The sequence below is a fragment of the Hakea prostrata genome, chromosome 4 (assembly GCF_041222555.1).
Source record: "Hakea prostrata isolate BN-2017 chromosome 4, UWA_Hpros_2, whole genome shotgun sequence".
Lineage (NCBI taxonomy): Eukaryota > Viridiplantae > Streptophyta > Magnoliopsida > Proteales > Proteaceae > Hakea > Hakea prostrata.
The window spans coordinates 56,126,316-56,151,503 of record NC_142603.1 but is presented as its reverse complement, the minus strand read 5'-3'; the positions used below and the strand labels follow the sequence as shown (position 1 = coordinate 56,151,503).

Sequence of the window (25,188 nt, the reverse complement as noted above, 5' to 3'; positions counted from 1 at the left end):
AAAAAAACATAACTAATGCATAAATAAAAGACAGGAGAAAAAATGCGAACAATAAAAATAAAAAAGAAATACATATGCAACACCACCAGTCACCAGAAGCAGAGGCACCACTGTAGGCTTGCTCCGGTTATGTGGTCCGAGATAATGAATGAATAGGCAGAAAGTAAATAACAAAACAATAAAAGGAAAATGAAGCCTTAACCAAAGAGAGGCACGACCGGAGGCATCTCTGATCAAGGATCCAGGGGAAGGGAGAACAATAAATAATTGCTGTAGAAGCGGGAATGGGGGGGAGAGAAGACTATTGAAGAATCTTACTTACTTGCATCTTCCAAACAAAACTTGAATCAACGATTCGAATCTCAACCAACCCTAACAACCATATCTAAAATAAACTAGATCTGCAATTGCTAGACCCAGAGAGAAAGCGAATCCTCTTTGAATTTGAACTTGAACTTGAAATTGCATTGATAAAACTAAAGGAATTACACTTGCATAAAAGAAAAATTACACAACTTCAATCTTCCTAAACATTCAATCTAAAAACTAGAACTAGAGCCCACAAATTAATCAAAGAACTAGAGAAAACTAGAGAAAACTAGAGCAAACTAAAGAGAATAAAAAGTGCAAGACTAAAGTAAAACTAAAAAGAAAGTAAAGTGTGTAACTAGACCTAAGAGGGATGTAATATTTATAGAAGAAGGAGAATAATTTACAAACAAGGAAAATAATAATAATAATAATAATAATAAAAGAAGAAGAAAGAAAGAAAATAAAGAAAGAAAGAGCTAAAATTCGTTAGAAATTCAAGGGAGGGAGAGAGAGAGAAAGTGGAGAAAAAATAAATAAAAAATAATTATAGTGAAATTCACGTGGAGACAAAGTGGAAGAAAGAAAGAAAAGTGGAAGAAGGAAAGAGAAAGAAAAGAAAATAATAAATATATATATATATATATATATATATATATATATATATATATATATATATTGTTAACAAAAATATAAGTGGGTTGGTTATTAAGGGAATAAGAAAGTAAATAAAATAGAAAGTGGGGAGCGAGAGAGAAAAACTAATTAGAGAAATAAATAAAATCTAACAAAATAAAATCTTCTAAAAAAAATAGAATGGATCCAAATAAAATTTCAGCCATTCAAGCTTGGCCCAGGCCCAAGAATGTAAAGGATGTGAGGGGCTTTTTGGGTCTAACTGGTTATTACCGTTGTTTTGTACGTGGATACGCTCAAGTTGTTGCACCTTTGACTGATTTGCTTAAACAGGGCGCATATGAGTGGTCGGCGACGGCACAAGAATCTTTTGATGCTCTGAAACAGGTGGTAACGCATGCTCCGGTACTTGCACTGCCTGATTTTTCTCAGCCATTTACTGTCGAAACCGATGCTTCAGGAATTGGTATTGGGGCTGTTCTCTCTAAAGCCGGGCATCCCATAGCATTTTATAGTAAGAAATTGTCTCCAACTATGCAGGCTGCTTCAACGTATGCTCGTGAGATGTTCTCTATTACTCAAGCTATTGTAAAATGGCGGCAGTATTTGCTTGGCAGCCGGTTTGTAATTCTTACTGACCATAAGAGTTTGAAAGAGCTAACGGAACAGGTTATTCAAACCCCTGAACAGCAAAGATGGTTGACGAAGTTATTGGGATTTTCTTTTGAAATCCGATACAAACCGGGTCGGGAAAATACAGTAGCTGATTCTTTGTCCAGGGTTTCTACTTTTGAGTTCTATGTTCTCACCACTACCTCCTTTACAATCTTGGATGATGTTCGAAAAGAGGTCCAAGCGTTACCAGAGCTTCGTCAATTACGGGAGGAATTGCACTCTGATCCAGAGGGGGTGTTCAGGGTATGCATATAGGGATGGTTTTCTCTGTTATCATAACAGAATTTTTTTGGGCGTTGATTCACAGCTCAAGACTATTTTTTTACAAGAATTTCATTCTTCTCCTTTGGGTGGCCATGCTGGACATTTACGCACTTACAAGCGGCTCTCTGCTAATGTTTTTTGGAAGGGTATGCTTCGGGATACAAAACAGTTTGTCTCCTAGTGTCATATTTTCCAGCAGAAGAAACCAATTACTGCCAGTCCAGCCGGTTTGTTGCAGCCTCTACCAATACCGAGTTAGTTCTGGGAAGATATCTCTGTAGATTTCATTACTGGGTTACCATTGTCTCAAGGAAAATCTGCCATGATGGTTGTTGTGGATCGTTTGAGCAAATATGGTCATTTCCGCCCTCTTCCACCGGGTTATACGAGTAACAAAGTGGCAAAAGTGTTTGCCCATGAGATCCTTCGACTTCATGGTTTACCCCGTTCTATAGTTAGTGACCGTGATCCACTGTTTCTCGGTTCTTTTTGGAAGGAGTTAAACAAGTTGCAAGGCACCACATTGTCTATGAGTTCCTCTTATCATCCTCAAACGGACGGTCAAACAGAAGTGTTGAACCGTTGTTTGGAGGCGTATTTGAGAAGTTTTGTGGCGGATGAACCTCAGCGTTGGGTGAAATTTCTGGGTTGGGCTGAATATTCGTATAATACTGCACATCACACTGCCATTAATACTTCTCCATTTCATGCTTTGTATGGATGCCAACCCCCTACTCTTATCCGCTATCTACCTCATTGTTCTACTAATGCTGCCGCTGATGACACTTTGCAAACCCGTGAACAGCTTTTAACTGATCTGAAGACGCATTTGTTGCGGACCCGTGAACAGCTTTTAACAGATCGTCGTCGGCGAGACTTAGAGTTTTCTGTGGGTGATTGGGTTTATGTGCGTTTGCGTCCTCACCGACAGATTTCTGTGGTTCGTCGCTTAAATCAGAAGCTGGCAAGAAACCTTTTTGGCCCTTACCAGGAGATGGCTTGTGTTGGTGCAGTGGCCTATCGGTTGGCTTTACCCCCTTCTTCATTGGTGCATCCAGTCTTTCACATTTCTGTCCTCAAGCCTTTCTGTGGTGATCATGCATCTGTGTATGTTCAGCCTCTTCCCGTGCAGCTTCCTCCTCATCCGCTGGCCATTGTTAATCATCGTGTTTTGCGTCGTGGGGGTGCTTCAGTACCTCAGCTCTTGATTCAATGGGAGGGTCTTCCCCTTGAAGATACTTCTTGGGTTGATGTTGCTGATTTTCGCCAGCGTTTTCCTGCTTTCAACCTTGAGGACAAGGTTGTTTTTCCAGCCCCTGGTAATGTTGTGGGTCAAGGAGATGATGAGGTGGCAATGGAAGACCATGACCAGATCACTATTCAAAAGAAACCACGTCAGTCTACTAGGTTCAGGAAAGCTCCTGTATTCCTAAGGGATTATGTGACATGAGAGGGTTATTTTTGTAAAGAGATGGGTAGTAGTTGATAACCTTGACAGCTGGTGTTGTTTGTATAAAAAGGCTTAAACCTATACGGGGAGATAATAAGAACATTTTCCCAAATTTCTTGAATCTTCTTTAAGCTCTGCTTCTCTCTGTTTCTGTTCTTCTTCTCGTCTTTTGTCTGGAATTCTGTCTACAGATCTATTTCATCAAGAATCACAACACAAAAGCAAGGTGCAATACGTACGTGAACTTCTTCCACAGATCGATCTATTGGTGGCTGCAACTTTTGGATCTCCTTAGCCAACCCATTCAATTCACAGAGCACCCATTCCCAGTATTAACCAGCAGTGAGAACTAACAATAGATCATCTCCAATTCTTCAATCAAGATGTGCAAAATGGCCATGATTCTTATGAAACAGAGGCAGAAAATTGATAGCCATATCCTTCAGTTCAGAATATGGATTCAGCAAGACAGAGATACAAGCTCTTTAAATTCAGAAAATTCCTATATATAAACTCTACCGATTCAAAAAAAATAAAAATGATTCTCAAATCGGCAACTAGCTAGAGCTTTGATGTTATACAAACAATTCCAAATCTGTAACCAGTACAAGGTAGAGAGAAGAGAAGAGAATGAGGGAGAATAAGGCTGGCGTTGGGCAATAGATTATATTCTATGGCACCACGGTCACCACCTAACGTATATATTTATAAAACCGAAATAGAATTACAAGAGGAATGCAACTCAGTAACTCCAATATAACTCTTACCAAATTAAGACGAAAGTTGAAGATTATCATCTGAAATTCTGCTATCATGTTATCTCTCACTACCTCTGTCAAGCCCCCCCCCCCTCCTCCTCAAACAAGTTGAAGATTTCCTCCATCAACAAGGTTTAATTCAAGTTTCAGGCTCAATCAAGCCGCTACCATCAAAGCATAGTAACCAAAGAAACAAAGTGGCAGAGAGGAGTGCAAAAAACCAAGGCAACACCAAGAAGGCAGTAAGAGACCTCCTACGTCACCATGGGAGCCCTTTTAATGGAAGTCTAATCTAAGTATCTAGTGGTTCTATTTGTTGGAATATGCTCTTTGAGCATGAGTGAATGTGAATGAAAAACCATTCATATGGAGAGTTTGTGGAAATAAATGCATTTGTGGAAATAAATGTATGGAATACGTATGGACTTTTGGGTGTTTCATCTCCCAAGGTGAGTTCATGAATGGAGGTTATGGGACCTTCTATTTCCTAACAACAAACTTCTCATTTTCCTAAGATAATTATGGAGGGTTTTGGGGACTCTTGATTTCCAAGAAACTTCTTGTTTCTAACTTGATTATTTATAAAGCTTTTCATTTCCATAACTTAATTCATTAAGTTTGGGAAATAATGACTATGGCTTTTCATCTTTCAAGCTAGTTAAAGAGACATAGAATTCCTCTATAAATAGGGATCCCCCCTTGGTGAAGATGGTGGTTGTGGTGTGTTTTTCAAAGAAGAATGTTAAGTGTGATTTAAGAGTCTTCTTAAAACGTTTGTGAGTTTTGTTTTGAGTTTGGTTTCGTGTTTGAATCGTGTGGTGATAGAAGGAAGGCACATGTCAAGTTCGTCGTTACGATATACTTTGTGCTAAGTACATCGTTGTTCGTCGTTGTATCCTGGGGGACAGACGTCCGTTGAATCCTCAAGCACACTGTGGAGGGGACGAATCTGTTTTAAGGAAAGCGTCTGACGTGCCTCGACGATTCTAACTCCTTTCTCTTCTTGCTTCCGGTTCAGGTTCCGTTTGAGTGTATTTCGATTTTTCCTTGTCAATTAGTTTGATATATTCTTTGATTGTTGTCTTCTAGTTTCTCCTGATAATATCTGTTTCTCCTGATCTATTTATCAATTTTGGCCAACACTATTTCATACAAGTAAAAGCTTAAAACTGGGCACGACTTATTGATCGATGTGCAGTAGCGAAATATCAACAGAAACTTACCCGGCAACCGATTACGATTACAGATGGGTTGATGACTCAAAAATGAATAAGACCTGGTTCTTTCTTGGCATGATAGGTGTCTACAAATTGAATTGGCAAGTAGTATTCTCAAAATTTTCAAATAAGGTACAAGTTCCCGAACCCGGAATAAAGATTCAATGCATGCCTTATTGCCTTGCTGCGATATGTCACGGCCTTAGTTTTTGACTAAGTCAACCGCGCCAGCACTTAGCACTTACAAATTGGGCTGTGTCAGATAGCTTACTGTTGATCCAAAAAGACAGCAAAAGCAAAAGCCTACAAACTTTTATTAGAATCTTGAGATGGGAAGACTGTTAACTAGGAAATTCCCTAAAAAGATTGTAAATTTCACAAGGCTTGACGTCGTAGGGTTGGTCTAGCTTTTTTAATCCGGTTTACATGGGCTAGTTTTTTGATGAAGTTCTCACAGACGGTGCTAATTGTTGCTCTAAAAACCTATTCGGCAGCGCAAGTGAACAACCTGCAAAAAAGTGCTCGATCGGGTTGGTCGAAGTACGTCTCTGACGATTTAGTCAGTGGAAGCACACAACTTTAGAGGAAAAAAAAAATCAAACTATTTGATTTGACCAAGATCCTTATCCCTATTAGGAGGTAAATTACAATTTGTATTGTACATGTTGAAAAAAATCTAACTATTTTATTTTTATTTCTTTGGCCTAATTAGTCCCATAAATATATATATCATACTACTATAATAAAAGCATGTACTTTACCTTTTTCGCAAATCTTTTTCTGTCCTTTTCGTCCCTATCATTGTTTTAAATACCAATAATGTTGTATTTTGTTATTTCTTTATTTATTTTTATAAGGATAATTTAGACATTTTAGTCATTAATTATTATTATTTATCATTAATTTTAATCCCTCTCTCAATTTCTCTCTCGACCTTTTCATTGCTAAGTTGTCCTCTCTTATCCCTCTCCTTCTCAACTCTCTCGATCTCTCTTTACCGCTCTCTAATCTCTCCGCCTTCTCGGTCTCTCTAGTCTTCGTTCTCTTTCCCTCTCCCTCTCGACTCTCTCTCGATCTCTCTTTAATCCCTCTCGTCTCTCTCCGGTCTTCATCTTTCTTTTCCCCTCTCCCTCTCGAACTCTCTCTCTGATCTCTCTTTATTCCCTCTCATCTCTCTGTCTCTCTCTCTTTCTTTTCCGTTCCTTTTTCTCTTTCATCTATTTTTCCATTCCACTTTCGTTTTGTTTCCTCTGCGGTTCGTTGTTCGTTTCTTGTTTCGGTCTTCGTCAAGTTCTTCTTTTGGTTTTTTGTTGATGTTCCGGCGCTATATGGGTGGTGGGTTGCCTTCTACTTCTCTCTTCCTCTCATTTTGAAATTTGAATTTGATGTTCGGTTATATTCGAGGAATTTATTGGGTTTCTATGTATTTGTTCTCTCATTGCGAAAGATAATCGAAACCGAACGATGGTGAGAAGCCGAACAATGGTGAGAAGAAGGAATGGGGGAAGAAAGAAGATGGATCAATAATGGCGGTTTTGAAGGTCGACATGCATATTGCAAAGGATGTGCCAAGAAAATAAAGCGGGTGTCAAGGGTTTTCAAGGTATTAATCCACTCTCTACCATTTGTAGTGTTCGTCTTCACTTTTTTTGAATTTCAATTCCATTGAAATTCAACAATTTGCTAAAGGTTTTTTATTAGCTCTTGAATTTGTTATAGAACTCAAATTTGGATTCGATTTATTGACTTCGGATTCGCAAAATCGAGAATTAACATTATCTTATCTTATGATACGGCATTAACATTATTTGCTAACATCCTAACATTATCACCGATCGGTTAACATTATTTGTGCCCATCTGTGCCCTTCAAGCTTTGATGGAAGGCTTCAATGTCTTGACCCTTAAAGATGTGCTTTCAAAGCGACATCTTCGTTACCACTATACTGGGCACGGGGATATATTCTATGATTTTATATCAAGCTCTAGATATTTTATAAATTCGTATTTGGGATTAGCCTTATGTATAACCGCATAACTACGTGCCCAAATGCAGCTGAAGTTATGATTACCTTGTTTCGTGGATGTATTTTATACTACTATTATAAAAGCATGTACTCTACCTTTTTTGCAAATCCTTTTTTTTTTTTCAAATTTATAGTTGCTTCAATTTTTCCCATATATCACTACGTGCATTTGCACGTTGTTTTTACTAGTATATATATATATATATATATATATATATATATATATATATATATATATATATATATATATATATATATATATATATATATATATATATATATATATATACATGTCCACAACACCATGGATTAGATTAATTATCGAGTGTGAATGAAAACCATTCAACTTCCACCACCAGTAGTGAGGACCACTAAGCATTTGCACGTGAGTGGCCCTAAAGATATGAAGAATAGAACTCAATACCTCATGCTTCTTAGACAATCATCTCATTTACTTTTTGAGATAGTGTGACATGCACATCCACCTCCCCTCCCCTTTCACAATCATCTTGAGGATTCAATTATAAAAAGGTGAACAAAAGTTGTATCCTTGTCATTGAAATGATTAAAAACCACCAACATAACTTTGTTGGTACATGTACATCCATGTGTGATGTGTCTCAATATAATCGTGTCTAAATATTTTTATATGATTTTTCAATGAATCCGTATGAAATTTTGATATGTCAATAGATGACCATTTGGGTGTTTTAGCCCTCGTTATGTGGTCCATCTGAGTGCTGGCTGATGAGTGATGACACTCATACCTCGACTGTTTGTTTATATACTAGAAAAGATATTACTTGTTATTTTATCTCACTACGGAAATTAAAGAAATAGCACTGCCCGAGTTTACACTTCACGGCAGCCTCCCAAAGTGGCCCAAAGCCTAAATATAAATCTTTTGATATCTGATCGCCGCATGGATAATGAATCGTTATCATAATCCATTCAAAACTAAAAGGCAAAATAAAGAGAACGAAAAAGAAGAAAAAAGAAAGAAAGAAAGAAAGAAAAAAAAAAAAGGAGAGGAATAAATCGATAAAGCGCAAACATGGAAAAAAAATGTAATATTATTAGAACCAAAATGTAAAGAGGAAAGGGAGACTGGTGGATCCATGGATATCCGCATTTTCATACCGATTACCGAATAAGGCATCTGTTCTTAATCGCCAATGGATAATCATCCAGCAGCTCAAATTCCCAAACCCTTACGACACAAATCAACCAACCACCGATCCAACGGAAACAGAGCGAGAGCTGGGGAAGGATTGGAACTTGGAAGCAATCCATAAACCATAATCTGGTTGGAAGTTGGAAGTTGGAAGTTGGGTGGCAAATATGCGTGTATTGTCATGTCAGCATGCACCATTAGATTAGATGGAAATATTCGATACCTCACCTCTCCAGCTCTCCACTCCACTCCAGTTCCCTCTCTCTCTCTCTCTCTCTCCCCCCCTCCCACTAACTAGAATAACACATGGGATTCCCAGAGAGGCCAACAAGAACCTTCAAAGGATATGAAATATGCTAACCACATCAGAATTTCAGATGATAATCCCAACTGTCCCTCCCACCACATTCTCTTTCTCCCTCCCTCCCTCCCTCCCTCCCTCGAGTGAGTGGAGAGAGAGAGAGAGAGAGAGAGAGAGATTGGATGGTATCAGATTCCCCAACCTCGCTCGCTCGAACCTCCCTTTTTTCTTTCTGCATTCATATAAGTAGATCTCCCTTGCACATCTTCTAAATCATCGTCGCTGCGTTGCCTTCACGTCGTAAGCGCGCGTTTTCCTTCAAAATTGATCAGGTAGTATGTCCGAGTTGGCTCTCTCTTAATTTTATCAATCTTTCTCCACTGGTTTTCCAGCTCAATCCTTGTCGATTTTCTTTGGGTTTATTTATATTTACAAAAGGATTATGGATCATTCCACCTAATCCAAGTTGGTTCGCTCTTCCTTTCTTCTTCCTAATCCTTTTTTTTCTTTTTCTTCTTCTTCTTCTTCCAAATATATATTATTTTTCTCACAACATTGCGATTTGTGAAGGAAATCACAAAAATTGGAAAACCTTGAAATGTGGTTCTCTGGGCCGAGTTTTTAGACAAAGAGGGAGGGCTTCCTTGAATACTGAAAGAAGGGGAAAGAACGACCCCAGATTGTTCTTGCACATTAATTTCTTTTTATCTTCCCTGCTTGTCTACGTTCACTTGTTAATCCACTTTATACCCGGATTCCTTAAATAAACTCCTTTCCTCATTGTGAGTGTGGCCTGGGGGACATTTTGCAGGGCTCATACGTAAATCGAATTGTCGAGGATGGACGGAGACGGGAGTTTGTCGCATGGATCCAGATACGAGTGCTTACTTTTTGGTAATCCTACATATCTCTCTCCTCAATATCTTTTCCTTTTTACCAATCTTAATCTTCTTTTTTTTTTGGGAGGGGGTGAAAAAGTTAAAAAGTTTTTGATGATGGTTGTTCTCTCTCTCTCTCTCTCTCTGTGTGTTTGTTTCTCAGATATGGATGATACCTTGTATCCCATGAGTTCTGGTTTAAACCTCGCTTGCCGCAAAAACATCCAGGGTACGTACATGTACGCCCTTGCCTGTTGGTCGATGCAAAAACATTTGATTACCTCTACTTAATTTGCACAAAATGTTGTTGCACCAGAGTACATGCGGCAACACTTGCAAATCGAAGAAAGTGAAGTGCCCAGGATGTGCTTGGAACTGTACAAAGAGCATGGCACCACCATGGCAGGTCTTAAGGTAGTTAGAAACGTACATCATCTAGCTAGTACCTAGCTAGCTAGCCAACTTGAACAAGAATCGGGCAAAGACCACCACTCAATTTCTCTGATCAACCAATCAATGAATCAATGTTTGATTGTGTGCAGGCAAACGGGTATGAATTTGACGATGATGAATTCCATGCTTATGTTCATGGGAGACTACCCTATGACAACCTCAAACCTGACCCACTCTTAAGGAACCTTCTTCTTTCGATGCCCCAGCGTAAAATTGTACGTATCTCATCTCTCCATGCACATACTGTTGATAATAAATATACTTCTTCCTTGAAACTGCCATAACCGAATACGATTATATGCACGCTAGTTGATCATGAACCGGGAAACTCCCATCTTGTGCAGATCTTCACCAATGCAGACAAAGCTCATGCAGCTCAAGTACTGAAAGGACTGGGTTTGGAAGATTGTTTTGAAGGCATCATATGTTTTGAGACCCTAAATCCACCTCTAAGATCCGGCCATAATATTGATGATTTCTTCAGTGTTGGTGGTGGCAATGGTGATGGTAATAGCCACGATGATGTCATGACTGATACTCGTGATGGTGGTGAATCTCAGACAACTCGTATTTCCAAGTCGGGGATCCTCTGTAAGCCCTCTCCCGAAGCTTTTGAGGCTGCTATCAGAATAGCAAACGCCGACCCCAACAAGACGGTAAACACAGTGATCCATATCTTCAGTTCCTGCTTCCTAGTTTCTTCTAAATTATCTCTTATATGCATGCGGGGATGGGGCTTGCATGCTGGCACCTAGGGGAGGAACCAGGCATCAAACAACTAACCTCGCAGCTTATATCACAACCGCGGCAGAACGCTTAATTAACAAATTAAGCTGTGACCTAGAAAATACCCTATAGACTTTGTTTGACCTTCCATGAACTGCCATCCATGGAATGGAAGCAGCAACAAAACGTGCATTTCATTTCAATCAATACTAATTACAGTACCCCCCCCCTCCTTTCAAAAAAAAAAAAAAAAAGATCTTCTTTGATGACAGTGTTCGGAACATTGCAAGTGGAAAAGCAGCAGGGTTCCATACGGTTATCGTAAGTTATTATCATCATTAACTAGTCTTTTTCCCTTCATATGATATGAATTGAAATACATGGATCACCCTCTCTCTATGGGTGGCACAGGTGGGCAGCTCCGAACTGTTTCCAGGAGCGGACCTTGCCTTGAGTAGCATTCACAACATCAAGGAAGCACTGCCTGAGATATGGGAAGATGAACGTGATCACCAAGGTGGAGTACTTGGAGATCATGAACAGTTTGACCAGATTCTTCAATCCACTGCTGTTGAAGCTTTTGCCCTTGCTTAGAATTATAATTAATATTATAACTACTACTATGATTATATATGCAAAAGGCTGAAAAAGCCTCTGCTCCTCTCCTATCAAGTGGTTAGCTCCTTAAAGTTCCTCTCGCCACTGGCGTGTCATAGTTCTTTTAGGACCTTACGTGATATGTACATGTTTGCTTCCTGCAGATTCCTCTCCTTGCGAGGAACTGTTAATTTGAAAATGTTATGCTTGTTTCTGCTTTGACACAGTAACGATTGCAGACTTTGTTAATCGTTAGGGGATTCAATCTTATGCTACCTAGCAATAAATTTATTACCTTAAGCAAGTTCTCCAGGGATCTGAACTATGGGAATTGGGAGGTGCCAGTTCACATTTGCACCATATCCTAACAAATAAATAATGGCACTTTTTGACAACATGTGTGGGCATAAGAAATGAAACACCAGAATCCTAAATAGGGTGCCATTTACGCTGAAATGTTCAATTGTTATTAGCATCATATGGGAAAGAAGAAGAAGAAAATAAGGAGGTGCTGGGGAGAAAGCAACAGATCAGCTTCACTGAAAACAAGTCAGTTGATAGAATTTAGTCACCAGACTATCCTGTTTCACAGCAGGCCACAAGGTTCAGAAGACTTTAAAACAATAAGAGTATTGGATCCATTTATTATCTAGTTCTACTCAAATTTCATGCATGACTAATTCAGCAGCAGGCAAACTATTAAAGGATGGAACAAGTGGTCCAGAAATATTGAATTTCAATAAGAGGAATGGAGGATCTGGATTTAGTCTCAGCAGAAACTTAGCGTGCTGGGATATAGCGATTGCCTATAAAAGGACACATCAGTGATTGCCAACTCTATCAGATCTTCTTTAATCATAAGTTCTAATAAATGTACCAAGCTAACAATATGCATTCCATCTCAAAATGCTTCCACCAACTGTAGAGGTAAAAATAATAAATTATTAGCTCGTTCTACTCAAATTTCATTATACTGAATTTTAATAAGAGGAACAGAGGATCCGGATTTAGTCTCAGCAGAGACTTAGATGCTGGAATATTAGTAATTGCCTGTAAAGCACACATCAGTGATTGCCAACTCCATTAAATCATCTTTAATCCAAGTTCTAACAAATATTCCTAGCTAAACCTATTGCATTCTATCTCAGAAGGCTTCCACCAACTGTACAAGTTTGAAATAAATAATTTTCTTTCTTGGCTTTCTGGTAAGAAGCTATAAAATTTTGAACTAATGCAGTGGTTCATGAGTTCGTTGGTTGACAAGCTTTATCCAATTAGACAACAACTTAGTCTTTTCCCAATTAAATGGGGCTGGCTAGATGGATTTTCAACTTCAATCAACTCTATTCAAGGTTATACTTGATAGCTTAGGCCTTATGAGGTAGCCTCAAAATTGAGGACCAATTACAGGATCAATCAATTGAATCAACAGGACAGATTAGGGCTTCTCAGGACCCTGTGGCTATGGTATTTTTGAAGCCTAAACTCTGTGGCTAGGGTTTCCTAGGGTTTATGAGAATTTAGGGTTGATGGGGAAGGTGTGCAGGGTTCCGAATTTAGTAAATTGAATCTGATCCTGGTGAATTTTCAGTTTTAGATTCAATTCCAAAGGTTAGGGTATTTAGGAAAAGAAGGGTTTCAGTTTCTAGGGTTTTAGGGGGTGGGATTAGGGTTAATACTTTGGTCAAGTGCTAATGGGGGTGGGCAAATGATGATCCTAAGAGGGAATGGAGTCTGGTGGAGGGAGTTGGTAGACTTATAAAATTAGGATTTTGGAGGAAGAAGATGAAGTGCAGGTTTTAGAGATTAGGTGGCAGCTGGAGTGAGGTGCAGGGGTTGGATGTTAGGGAGGGGTGGGGTTGACTATCCTAAAAGAGGGTGGAGTTTGGGGGACAGGATTAGAGGACATGGGATTTTAGTGTTTGGGGGAGGGAGAGAGAATGCCGCAAGAGAGAGAAGAGAGGGAATTGGGGTTGCAATGGGTTAGGGGTTAGGGAGCTGTTAGGGTTGAAGACTTGCTGTAGTTGGGAACTAGGGATGCTGAAATTTCTGAAAGAATGCCAAAGCCAAAGCTGCTGCAGGGTTTCCTCCCCTGGAAAACCCTTGACTACACTCAATTCTCCTTCAATCTTCTTTTATCAGTATTCAGAACTGATTTCATTGCTTGTTTGGGATATATTTATAACCTTACATTGAAGGATTCCTACTAGGACTCAAATTGGAAAGCAAAACAATCAAGGGGCTCTGTTTAAAGAGGACCCCTAAATAAAGTAAATTGCAAACATAAAAGGACTTTTAACTCAAGAAGGAATACGGGTTTAAGATTACATTCTAACTTGACCTCTCCTAACTAGACTAGGACTCTTTCATGATTAAGAAGGACTAATTCAAATACCAAAATAAAATTAGATTCGAAATCCTACTAACATGCTGAATCCAAGGACTGGTCAAATTACCAAATGCCCCTCTTACGATTCAGTATTCCTTCAGGGTTGTAGTGTGCTGGGCCAGCATCCCTAGGCCCTATTTCGGCCTTGAAACTTCACATCACCTTATATCTAGTATGATCCAGAATAAAGCTGATTGGAGGGAAAGGGTCCATGTAGCCAATCATATTTATTTGGGATTAAGGCCGGCGTAGTGTTTGGGTTGGAGATCAAGTTGTTGAGTACTTCATTTGGGGCACTACCTATGAACCGTCCAAATGAAGTATGCTCAAATACAATTGTAATATTCTAGGGGCAATAATGCCTTTAAGGCTGGTTCCCGTTGTGAGTAATAGGAGTTTTTATGTATATTGCATGTACAGGGGCGAATGGTCATGTGCTATCTTTAGATGGCTAATATTATAAAGAATGGCTAATATTATAAAGAGGATCCCTGTGGTAGCGCTTCTAGTTCACTCTGCCACAGGTTTCTTTCCTTTGTAAGATCTGTTCTCTCCTCTTTTTTTCAACTTTTCATTGACCTGATGGCAGTTAATTGATATCTTACATGGTATCATAGAGCACCTATAATCAGGTCTGAATATATTTCTCTCTTATGGTTTTCACTTTTGGCTCTTCCCTTATGGCTGCAGCCACTTCCTGCTGAAAATAGGGTGACGTAAATCACTCTATCTTCATTAATTAGGTGCTTCCTTTTTAGTTTAATGAGGCTGCCTTGAAGACTGATTCAGTTCAATCTCATGGAGCTGATCTCTCAAGGATTGGCCTTGTCAGTTTTCTATTATTTTTTTCCTGGTTGGTGCCGTTGCTGCCAGTGGTTCTCACGTGCATTATATACATTGTTAGACTTGCAACTATCACTAATTCTCAATCTAAAAATTGATCTGAAGACCATTCCATTTTCCATCATGGCTGTTGCATTAATTCTTTTGGCTGGTGCTAGCGGTTCTCTCTACTGAAACTTCTACAGTATTTTCTTATGGTGGCTAGTGGTTCAGAAACTTGCCTATATAATATTTCTTTGTCAAATTTCTCGGTGATCTCTGAAACCTACCTCTGCCCTGTAGGAGGCATTTCCCAGCCTCACATTATTTTCCTGGGTTCCTCCGGGAGCTTTGGTTGCTGTCAATATCTTGTCTTCAAGTTAATTTCTGTGGCTGCAACTGAGAGTACTACTGATTCTGTGTCAGATGTCTGAGACCAAGAGTACTACTTTGGTTCCATAAATGTCCAGGTCACTTCCATCAAACTCAAAGTGAAATTGCTAGGGAGCGGGGCAGCTCCCAGCAGCTGTGACCGCCCAGATGTGTTTTTGGGTCCCAGGGCAAATCTGGACCATTTAATTAAGTGTTCACTTAACAGTCCAGATATACTCTGGACCCAAAAAATGATCTGGGCGGTCGGCTGCTGGGAGCGGCACTGCTCCCAAGCATAATCCACCTCAAAGGAAGCTCCAAATATTTACAATGGGCTCAGGCAGTTCAGGTTTACATAACAGCAAAAGATAAGCTTCACTTTATCACTGCTGCTCCACCAGTGTCAGATGCCAAAGATTGTAATGAGTGGGTCAAGGACAACACCATCATTCGGATTTGGTAATGGAACAGTATGGAACCTGATAGGAACCGACGATCAAATACCAGAAATACTAATATTGAATTACTATGAAAATACGCAAGAACAATTAACAAAATTAAACTGGTTACAATGGTGCCAGTCACCCCCCACAGCGTATTGCTGTCCCTCAGCCTATGGCTACCCAAACACACATAAAATAATTCATATCTATTCCTCACATCTTACCCCTATTTATAACCCTCTAATCAACCCTAATCCTCTCTCTCCTCCCCCTAGCGTATTATCGTGATCCCAGGGCCCTATCACACTACCAGCCCCTCGAAATTCACCTTGTCCTCATGGTGAAGGAAAATTAGAAGCTTGATCTTCACATGCTTGCTACATAACCATGCCAATTCAGTGTCTTCAAGAACAAACCTATTGAAAACCAACTGAGTCTATGCCTACATAATTCCAAGCAGCCCACGAAAACCTTTGAAACTTCAGCTGATTTAAAGGATACACCAGGAATAGCCATTTGAACCGAATTCAGCTGAAAACCAATAACGACAGTTCCCCTATAGGAGACAGTACCTGCTGCACTGAGTTGTGCATCAATATATGTATGAAGGGCTTTCAGCAGATAGGCAGCATGGATTCCTACATGGGCAGTGTCAACCATCTCCCTTAAGAAACTGAAAATGCTGCCGCTATCTTCTTCAAATGTGCCGAGGAAGCAATCAAATGTAGGCCATTCTACACATTCCCCTGCATATTGTTGAAGCAAAGAAGCGGAGAAAAATTCACTCCCAGATTCCAACATTGCAAAAGGGTCCGGTACACTTGGAATAAGGCATGTATCCAGGATCAGTTGCCTTCTGGTGCACGAAAGATAGCATCTCTGTCAAAACACACAATAAAATATTGTCGTTCCAGTGCTAGTGTTCACTGGTAAAACCCTCATCCTCCGTTTGTTCTGTGGCTGAAGAAGGCTTGCGGTTTCTTCTCCAATACACCTGCCCACCGAGTATGCAGACCTTGGCGAAATAGCCGACTGGTAATTGTGCTCCGGAGTTGCCGTAGACCAAGGGAGGCAGCCCCGCTGCCACCGGAGTTGCTGCAATCTTCCTCGTGACCGCAAGGAACTGTTTCCGGCGCTGGTTCATTGTATAGGGTCCAGGGTGGAATGAAGAAGAGGATTGAACAGTGTATTTCCGAAAATACCCCTGTTCTTTAGATTTAACAATTGGGCTATTTTGTTTCTGGGCCCTTGTTTGCTTGGTCACTGTAGCATCTGCTGGGCTGGGCCTAGGCTCACCCTTTGAGGCCCAATTGAGTTGATTTTAGTTGGCCCCCTTAAGGCCCATTTCCTTATTATTAAACCTTGGGCCAAATACCACAACTGACCCAGGAGTTTAATAAACCTAAACCATACTTGAACTTGAACTGCTGGTTCAACCCCTTTCTTCTTCCTCACTTTTCCTGCAATCAAAACTCTACAGTTTTCTTGCCACCGATTGTGATCCTTCTTCCTATCATGCATTGTAGAATTCCAGAAAATAGTCATGAGATTTTGCCATCAAAACTAATTGGGTAACCCAATCTTGGGAGATTTTCCTTAGAGGAAAGAACTAATCACATAGTCACACCCACGTCACACAAGATTTCTACCGGAAATCAAGTTGTTTTTGCTCCCACGGTGCCAACAAATCGTCTTCATAGACATCGTCATCACTCATGGTGGTTTCACTGGATCTTGCCGCCCAACCGTCGTTCTCTGTGGACTAACTTCGTTTCTCCCATTCTCCATTGCATTCGGCCTCTTCTTCCTCCTTTAGGAAAACTCAACCAATGCTTCATTGACATTAATTTGGGATGCCCTACTTTCACCCCAAGTCTAAGTTGCTATAAATTTTTTAAAACATCTTCTGCGACTTCAGTATTTTCTTTAACCTCCAGAGGTTCAGACGCATTAATCTCTTCTGACTTCACGAGTTCAGAAACCCTTCCAATCTTCTTGTCTTCACTGAAACTGAGTTTCAAAGCTTCTTTGAAACTTCCCAATGGAACACTAGTCATTTGTTCTCGTAAAGCCACTCTAGGGCTTCTCCCTCAAGGTGTAGTATCGCCATAGTCAATCCATTCTCCCCTTCGATCTGGTGATCCCAACAAAATAATAAAACTTCAAGAAGCCATTTATACACATCGCCTTGGCCGGAAAACATGAATAATCCGGAGTCCATTTCTTCTCGTGGATCGAAACTGCTCTGATACCAATTTCATAGGAATCCGATGATTGAATACCAGAAATACTAATATTGAATTACTAAGATAATATGCAAGAACAATTAACAAAGATAAATTGGTTACAATGGCGTCAGTCACCCCCCACAAATTGTTGTCCCTCAGCCTATGACTGCCCAAACATTCTCATAAAACAATCCATATCCATTCCTCACATCTTAATTCTTACCCGTATTTATAACCCTCTAATCAACCCTAATCCTCTCTCTCTCTCTCTCTCTCCCCTCCCTAGCGTAATATCATGATCCCAAGGCCCTATCACTTGATACCAATTTGATAGGAACCCAATGATCGAATACTAGAAATACTAATATTGAATTACTAAGATAATATGCAAGAACAGTTAACAAAGATAATTTGCTTACAATGGTGCTAGTCACCCCCACAACATATTGTTGTCCCTCAACCTACGGCTGCCCAATCACTCTGATAAACCACTATTTATAACTCTCTAATCAACCTTGATCTTCTCTCTCTCTCCTCTCCCTAGCATAATGTTGTGATCCCAGGGCCCTATCAGAACCCGAAATCACTGCCAATGTAATGTTACATAGTTTAGCTAAGGATATTTGAAGGAAAATACTCCCAGTAAAAGAGTATGGCTCATCTAGAACCTTGAAAGTGTGTTTTCGCCTGTTGTTATGATTTGGTTACCTGGAAGCAGTTTACTATTGTTGATGTGACCTTTTCAGAACACATTCCAACTAGTCAAGTAATCACATCTTGTGACCAATGCATTGATCCTGATCCTCATCCCATCCAAACCCTTATTTTATCTCTCCAATATAGGTCTATCAATGCTAGAACATGATGGGGCAGTCCACTACAGATATTTCAGCTCCACCTCAATCACTACCTGCACCAATCTCAATCTCTAGTGTTGATCCTAGATCAGCTGTGCGTAATGACTTATCTACTGCTGTCCGTAAGGGGTACATGCTCCTGCACTCAGAAATCCTTGGTGGTGTCCCCGACAAACATGTTTGTGTCTTTGCCTAACCTTCCTTCTCCTCATTATAGTTTTTCTATTTCCTTGTTTACCATTACTTCTTTCCAATGAATCTTATTGAAGCCTTTAAAGTACTAGGTTCAAAATGCCATGCATGTGGAAATTGAAGCTCACCTAACTTGTAATACTTGGAGCTTGGACGATTTATCCCCTGATGAGGACCAAGGACAAGTCAAGGTGACCAAAGTGGCACCACTTAAGTGCTTAGTGGTGCCTAAGTGGCAGTTTAGCAGACCAAAGCGGTAGGACCACATTTTTTTAATACAACCATTTTATGTGGCATAAATGGGATACCAAAAACTGATATAGTTTTACAATAAGCTAAAAAAATATTAAAGAGTCATAATTATGAAAGATTATCATTAAAAAAAAAAAACAAAAGTTCATCTCATCATAATACAAATATACAATAGCAATTGATAACATAATGTAATAACGTTATAAAATATGATTTAAGAACTATATAAAAGTATAAATATGAAAATGGAAGTATCAGAAAAAAGAAAAAAAATTGTTGCATGGGGGAAAAATATGCATAATGAGGTTTGCAATATATACAATTGTTAGCTCGTTGCTCAACTTAAACATCCAATTTTTCTATAACTCTGAAATCCAAATTGAAATTTAATTTGTTCACTTCTTTTTGCCGCATTTTTTACCAAAATGATAATTTAATATATCACATTATTCAAAATAATTCCTGAATCCAAGAGGAATGACTATCATAATCGCATATGGTTTTGAAGAATAAAATTTGATGTTTAAAAAAAATCCACAAAAAAGAGAGGTTTTAAGTACAAAATGTCAATAAAGTGATCACTTTAGCACCTAGGAGGCAATACAGCACACAAGGCGACAAAGTGGCAGTGCCTAGGCGATAAAGTGGCTGAAATCTTGCATGTCAGCTCATCGCCTACGCAAACGCCTTGATAACAGTAGTTAGGACTTGGTTAAGTGCCAATGCATGTATATTGTTAAGGTCCATTCCGATGGTTCTACGGAGAGGCTGGAAGCTTGTTCGGTTGCAAGAGAGTATACCTAGCTTTATGGGGTTGATTACTTTGAGACTTTCTCTCTGATCACTAGGTTGGATTCTAATATGTATTTATCATCCATGGTTCGAAACAAGACCACAAACAAGAAAAATAAACAGAAACTTAACCCAAAAAGAGTGCAAAACTCAAGATTTCGGTCCAACCCCAGCCCTTTAAAAGTCCCTGAATTGGATGGAGATCAAAGATTGAATCTGTAATACGAAAAGGTTTTAAAATCTAAAGGTGTTCATCTCAGGGGCATTTTCGTAGTTTTATGCCTTGGGGGAGATGTAAAATTCAGAAATAAGTGGGTATAAATTTTTTTTTTGGGTAAAGGTTTCTTAAAAATGATTAGGTGTGAAGGCTATTTTGATAAATAGACATTTTATGAATTTAGAGAGTAGTTTAATTCTCTTATTAAAATATTGTGTCAACCGTCAACTTAATAAGCATTAGAGTATCCAGTCTGGTGGTTGGGACTTTAGACTATTGTATCAAAAGGTTCAAGGTTCAAGCATAATGTGCATCAAAAGAATATTAATATTTTTAATATACATTTAGGTCAATTAACTCCCCCAGTGATTCTGTTGCCGATCCCAAGCCTGAGTAAAGGAGGAGAGTTGGTGTGTCAGGTCGAGAGCTAGCACAAAAAAAAATCTAGCCAAACCTCTTTTCGTGGATTCGACCTTATATGAGTTGATAAACATAGAATTGGTAAAATGGCTTGTCGATCCATGATCTCAAGCCCTCTATTTATAATTAAGTGGAAAGTACACTATTACAAGAAATAGAATTTTACATGAATACAAACTCTAATTTAACTCATATACAAACTCTAGTTGAACTCCTAATAGAATCCAACACTCCCCCTCAAGTTGAGGCATAGATATTAGTCATGCCCAACTTGCCTACAAAAGGAAGGAAATCTCTTTCTTTCAAACCCTTAGTGAAAACATTTGCTACTTGGTCTCCAGATCTTACAAAAGGCATGCAGATAAGCCCTTGTTCCAACTTTTCTTTCACAAAAAACCTGTCAATTTCAATGTGCTTAGTTCGATCATGTTGCACCGGATTATTAGCAACACTAATAACAACCTTGTTGTCACAATATAACATCATAGGGTTTGGAACTTGGACTCCAATATCATGCAGCAAGCCTTTCAACTATAGTAGCTCACAAACTCCACGAACCATAGCTCTATATTCAGCTTCGGTACTAGACAAAGCTACCACATTTTGTTTCTTACTTCTCCAAGTAACAAGATTACCTCCAACAAAGGTACAATAACCTGAAATTGACTACCTGTCTAAGGATCCAGCCTAGTTTGCATCAGTGTACGCTTCTAATTTTAGATTATCAGTGGGTGACAAAAGTAGTCCTTTTCCAGGAGTTTCCTTCAAATACTGTAGTATTCTAATAACAGCCTTCATATGAGTTAAATATGGATCATGCATGAATTGGCTCACTATACCTACAGCATAAGCGATGTCTAGCTTGGTGTGGTACAGGTAAATAAGCTTCCCTACCAGCCTTTGGTATCTTCCTTTGTCCACTGGTTCCCCCTCTTTTTCTTTAAGTTTAGGTCCGTTTCGGAGGGGTATCAACTGCTTTACACCCCAACATTCTCACTTCTGATAATAGATCTAGGACATACTTTCTTTGGGATAGGAATATACCTTTCTTTGATCGAACCACCTCAATCCCTAAGAAAAACTGTAACTTCCCAAGATCTTTAATCTCAAACTCTCTGCCAAGAAAGTCCTTCAACTTTTGAATTTCTTCACCATCATTCCCTGTGATGACAATATCGTCTACATAGACAATGAGAAGTGTGATGTTAGTACCTGACTTCTTGACAAATAGTGTATGATCAACATTCCTTTGCTTGTACCCAATAGAAGTCATTGCCTTCAGGAGGCATCCAAACCAGCATCTAGGAGACTGTTTTAACCCATATATTGACCTCTTCAACCAACAAACTTTCCCTGCAGTATTGCCATCGGAGAAACCATGTGGGATTTCCATATAGACCTCTTCTGCTAACTCCCCATGTAAGAAGGCATTATTTACGTCTAGTTGGTGCAAGTTTCAGTCTTTGTTCACAGCTACAGACAACAGAACTCTGATAGTGTTTAGTTTCGCAACAGGGGCAAAAATCTCCTGATAATCAATCCCATAGGTCTGGGTAAACCCCTTTGCAACTAGTCTAGCTTTCAACTTGTTGACTGATCCATCCATATTTTGTTTAACCACAAATACCCATTTGCAACCCACTGGTTTTTTTCCTGGAGGGAGTGTAACCAGCTCCCAAGTTTCATTTTTCTTCATTGCTTGCATTTCCTCTACCATAGCTGCCTTCCATCTCTTATTAGCATAGGCTTCCTGCCAACTTTTAGGAACAGATACAGATGACAGAGAGGATATAAAAGCACGGTAGGAGTCAGATAAGGAGTTATAAGAAACATATTTAGCTGTGGGATGTTGAGTACAAGATCTGACCCCTTTTCTAACAGCAATAGGAAGATCAGAAGAAAATACCTCAAGGGGAACAATAGAATCTGATTCTGGAGCAGGAGACTGAAGTGGTAACGTATCACCTTTCTCCACCTTCTTTAGCCAGTTGTATTTCTTCCTCTGATAAGTCTGTACCTCCTTATTCTAGTCAATCTGGTTTTGAAAGACCCCAACAGTGTGTCTCATAGGAGTGGTCTCCCCCTGGCTAGGTTCTTCACATGGTTCAAAAATCGAAGGGGGAGGATTAGAGTCCTCAGTTATACTGACCAAAATTTCCCCCTAGTCAGGAAACTCTTCTGGGACTCTTAAGTTGTGTTGGTGTGTGATAAGAAGATCTAGAGTCGGAAAGAACAGCTCTCCTCTAGGACTCTCCCCTTGGAGAGGTGTATAGTAAGGGCAAAACTCATTAAAAATTACATCCATAGATACAATGATTTTCCTGGAAGGAGGATGATAACATTTGTACCCTTTCTGAGTAGCAAAATACCCCAAAATTATGCAGCGTAGGCCGCGGGGAGCCAGCTTACTCTGATGAGTTGTGATTCTGGCATAACACACGCATCCAAAAACCTTTGGGGGAATAACAAAAGAAGAGGCCCCCTGAAGAATCTCATTAGGACATTTAAAACCAAGTATTATACTGGGCATCCTATTCATAAGGTAAGAAGTAGTGATTATAGCATCACTCCAGTATTGGTCAGGTACATTCATAGCAATCATAATGGAACGAGCTATCTCTAAAAGATGCCAATTCTTCCTTTCGGCAACCCCATTTTGGGCAGCTGTATCAACGCAACTGGTTGGATGTATTATGTCAGAGTCAGAGAAATATCTCTGAAATTCACCATCAATATACTCTGTGCCATTGTCACTGCAAAGGATCTTCACAGTGGCATTGAACTGAGTTTTAATTATATTATGAAAATCAAGAAAACATCGGAGAACCTCATTTTTTTGTTTTAAAATATAAATCTATGTAGAACAAGAGTGACAATCAATAAAAGTAACAAAGTACCTATGGCCAATAATAGACACACGTCGGTAGGGACCCCACACATCAATATGAATTAGAATAAAAGGAATAGATTTTCTATTATGAAGAGAAGGTAAATAAGTAGACCGAGTCTGCTTTGCAAAAATGCAGGATTCACAAAAAAATTATCCTCATTACAAGAAGAAACCAAAGCAGGAAATATTTTCTTAAGAGTTCCTAGAGGGGGGTGACCTAGCCTACGGTGCCACTGATGAAGGTTTGATATTACTGAATGGACCAGATTAGAAAAAGTAGTCAAAGCAAACGCATATTCTCCAATTCGCTTGAGCAAATAAAGTCCATTGTTTAGTTTACCATGTCCAATCTTTTCCCCGTGACCAAATCCTGGAAGACACAGTAAGATGGGAAAAAAGTCACTCTACAATTCAAGTCATGTGTAAGACTACTGATAGAGAGCAAGTTAGTGGAGAAAGAGGGAACATGTAAAACTTTAGACAAAGAAAGTGATGGAGAATGCTGAATGGTCCCTTTTCCAGCAATGGAAGAATAGGAGCCATCAGCAATTCGAACTTTATCCTTTCCAGAAGTTGGAGAATATTGTAAGAAAGAGGTGGATAAACCTGTCATACGATCTGTGGCTCCTGTATCAATGATCCAAGGAGTAGAAACTGAAGAAGCTTGAAAACTGTTTTACCGGAAGTAGCAAGGTAGGAGTTGGTATGGGTAGTAGAGGAAGCAGTGGTCGAGGCTGTACCGGCAGTAGAAGAATGCAGAATACGTCGCAGAGTAGCGAACTCCTCCTGTGAAAAACCAACGTCTGCAGAGGGTGTGGTGGAAACTGTCTCAGAAAGATTAGCCTTTGGTTTTTCCTTTCTTTGTGCTCGTTTTTGCTCAAAATTAGCAGGCTTCCCATGCAGTTTCCAACAATTTGCCTTGGTATGATATGGTTTGTGACAGTGCTCACACTTGACAATATCCTTAGCCGGATCAGATTTAGTGCGAACAAACTGTAAAGCTGATTTCTCCATAATAGGAGTATGAAGCATGGCTAATCGACGACTTTCCTCGCACTGAACAAGAGCATAAGACTATTCTAGTGTAGGAAAGGGAGAACGACTTAAGACTTGCACTATAATCTGATCGTACTCCACATTCAAACATGCGAAGAAGTCATATAACCGAATCTTATTAATGTGCTTCCTATAAGTAGTCACATCATCTGGGTTAGTGGGTTGATAATCCCCATAATGATCCAACTCCTGCCAAAGAGATTGCAACTCAGCATAATATTGGGCCACAGTCAGTTCCTTTTGGGTAGTCTCATGAAGCTTCTTTTGTATCTCATAAACCTATGCATCATTCCCCATCTGTCCATAGGTTTCAGTAGTAGCCTTTCAGATTTGGGCTGCAGTATCAAGTAATAGATATCCACATGCAATATTTGGAATCATGGAATTCAAAAGAAATGACATAATAAGAGAGTCATTTGAAATCCATTTATCCTGTGGAACGCCTGTGGTAGTAGGTTTGATAGTGGTGCCCGTAATGTGTCCAACAAGTCCTCTTCCGACAATAGTCAGGTAAGGCGATTGGGACCAAATCAAATACTTTGTCCCATCAAAGCTTACCGAAAGAGGATGAAGAGTGGGGTAATGTTCGGAGCCAGTGGGAGCAGGAGTACCATAAATAGTTGTCATGTTGACAAAATTATCTGCAGTTCTTCAGTCTTCACCCTTTCGGAGTAACAGAAATGTTGCAGAATGCAATAGCCGAACAACTCAAACAAATCTACTCTCTGGCTTCGTGGCAATGGCGATGGCGATGTTCTTCTTCTTTCCCTTTTTTCTGTTCTTGGTTGAATCCA

The 25,188-nt window shown here is 39.5% G+C and overlaps 1 protein-coding gene across 1 annotated transcript; it reads left to right on the top strand.

The window, feature by feature from the left end:
• Window positions 1-8,942: 8,942 nt before the first annotated feature.
• Window positions 8,943-11,673, top strand: LOC149019768 (Haloacid dehalogenase-like hydrolase (HAD) superfamily protein). The gene is made up of 8 exons (XM_089153756.1): window positions 8,943-9,142; window positions 9,622-9,704; window positions 9,852-9,917; window positions 10,005-10,102; window positions 10,231-10,356; window positions 10,486-10,797; window positions 11,123-11,188; window positions 11,279-11,673. Exons 2-8 carry the CDS (start codon window positions 9,650-9,652, stop codon window positions 11,459-11,461), a joined length of 906 nt encoding a protein of 301 aa, XP_089009882.1. The 5' UTR covers window positions 8,943-9,142; window positions 9,622-9,649; the 3' UTR covers window positions 11,462-11,673.
• The last annotated feature ends 13,515 nt before the right edge of the window (window positions 11,674-25,188 follow it).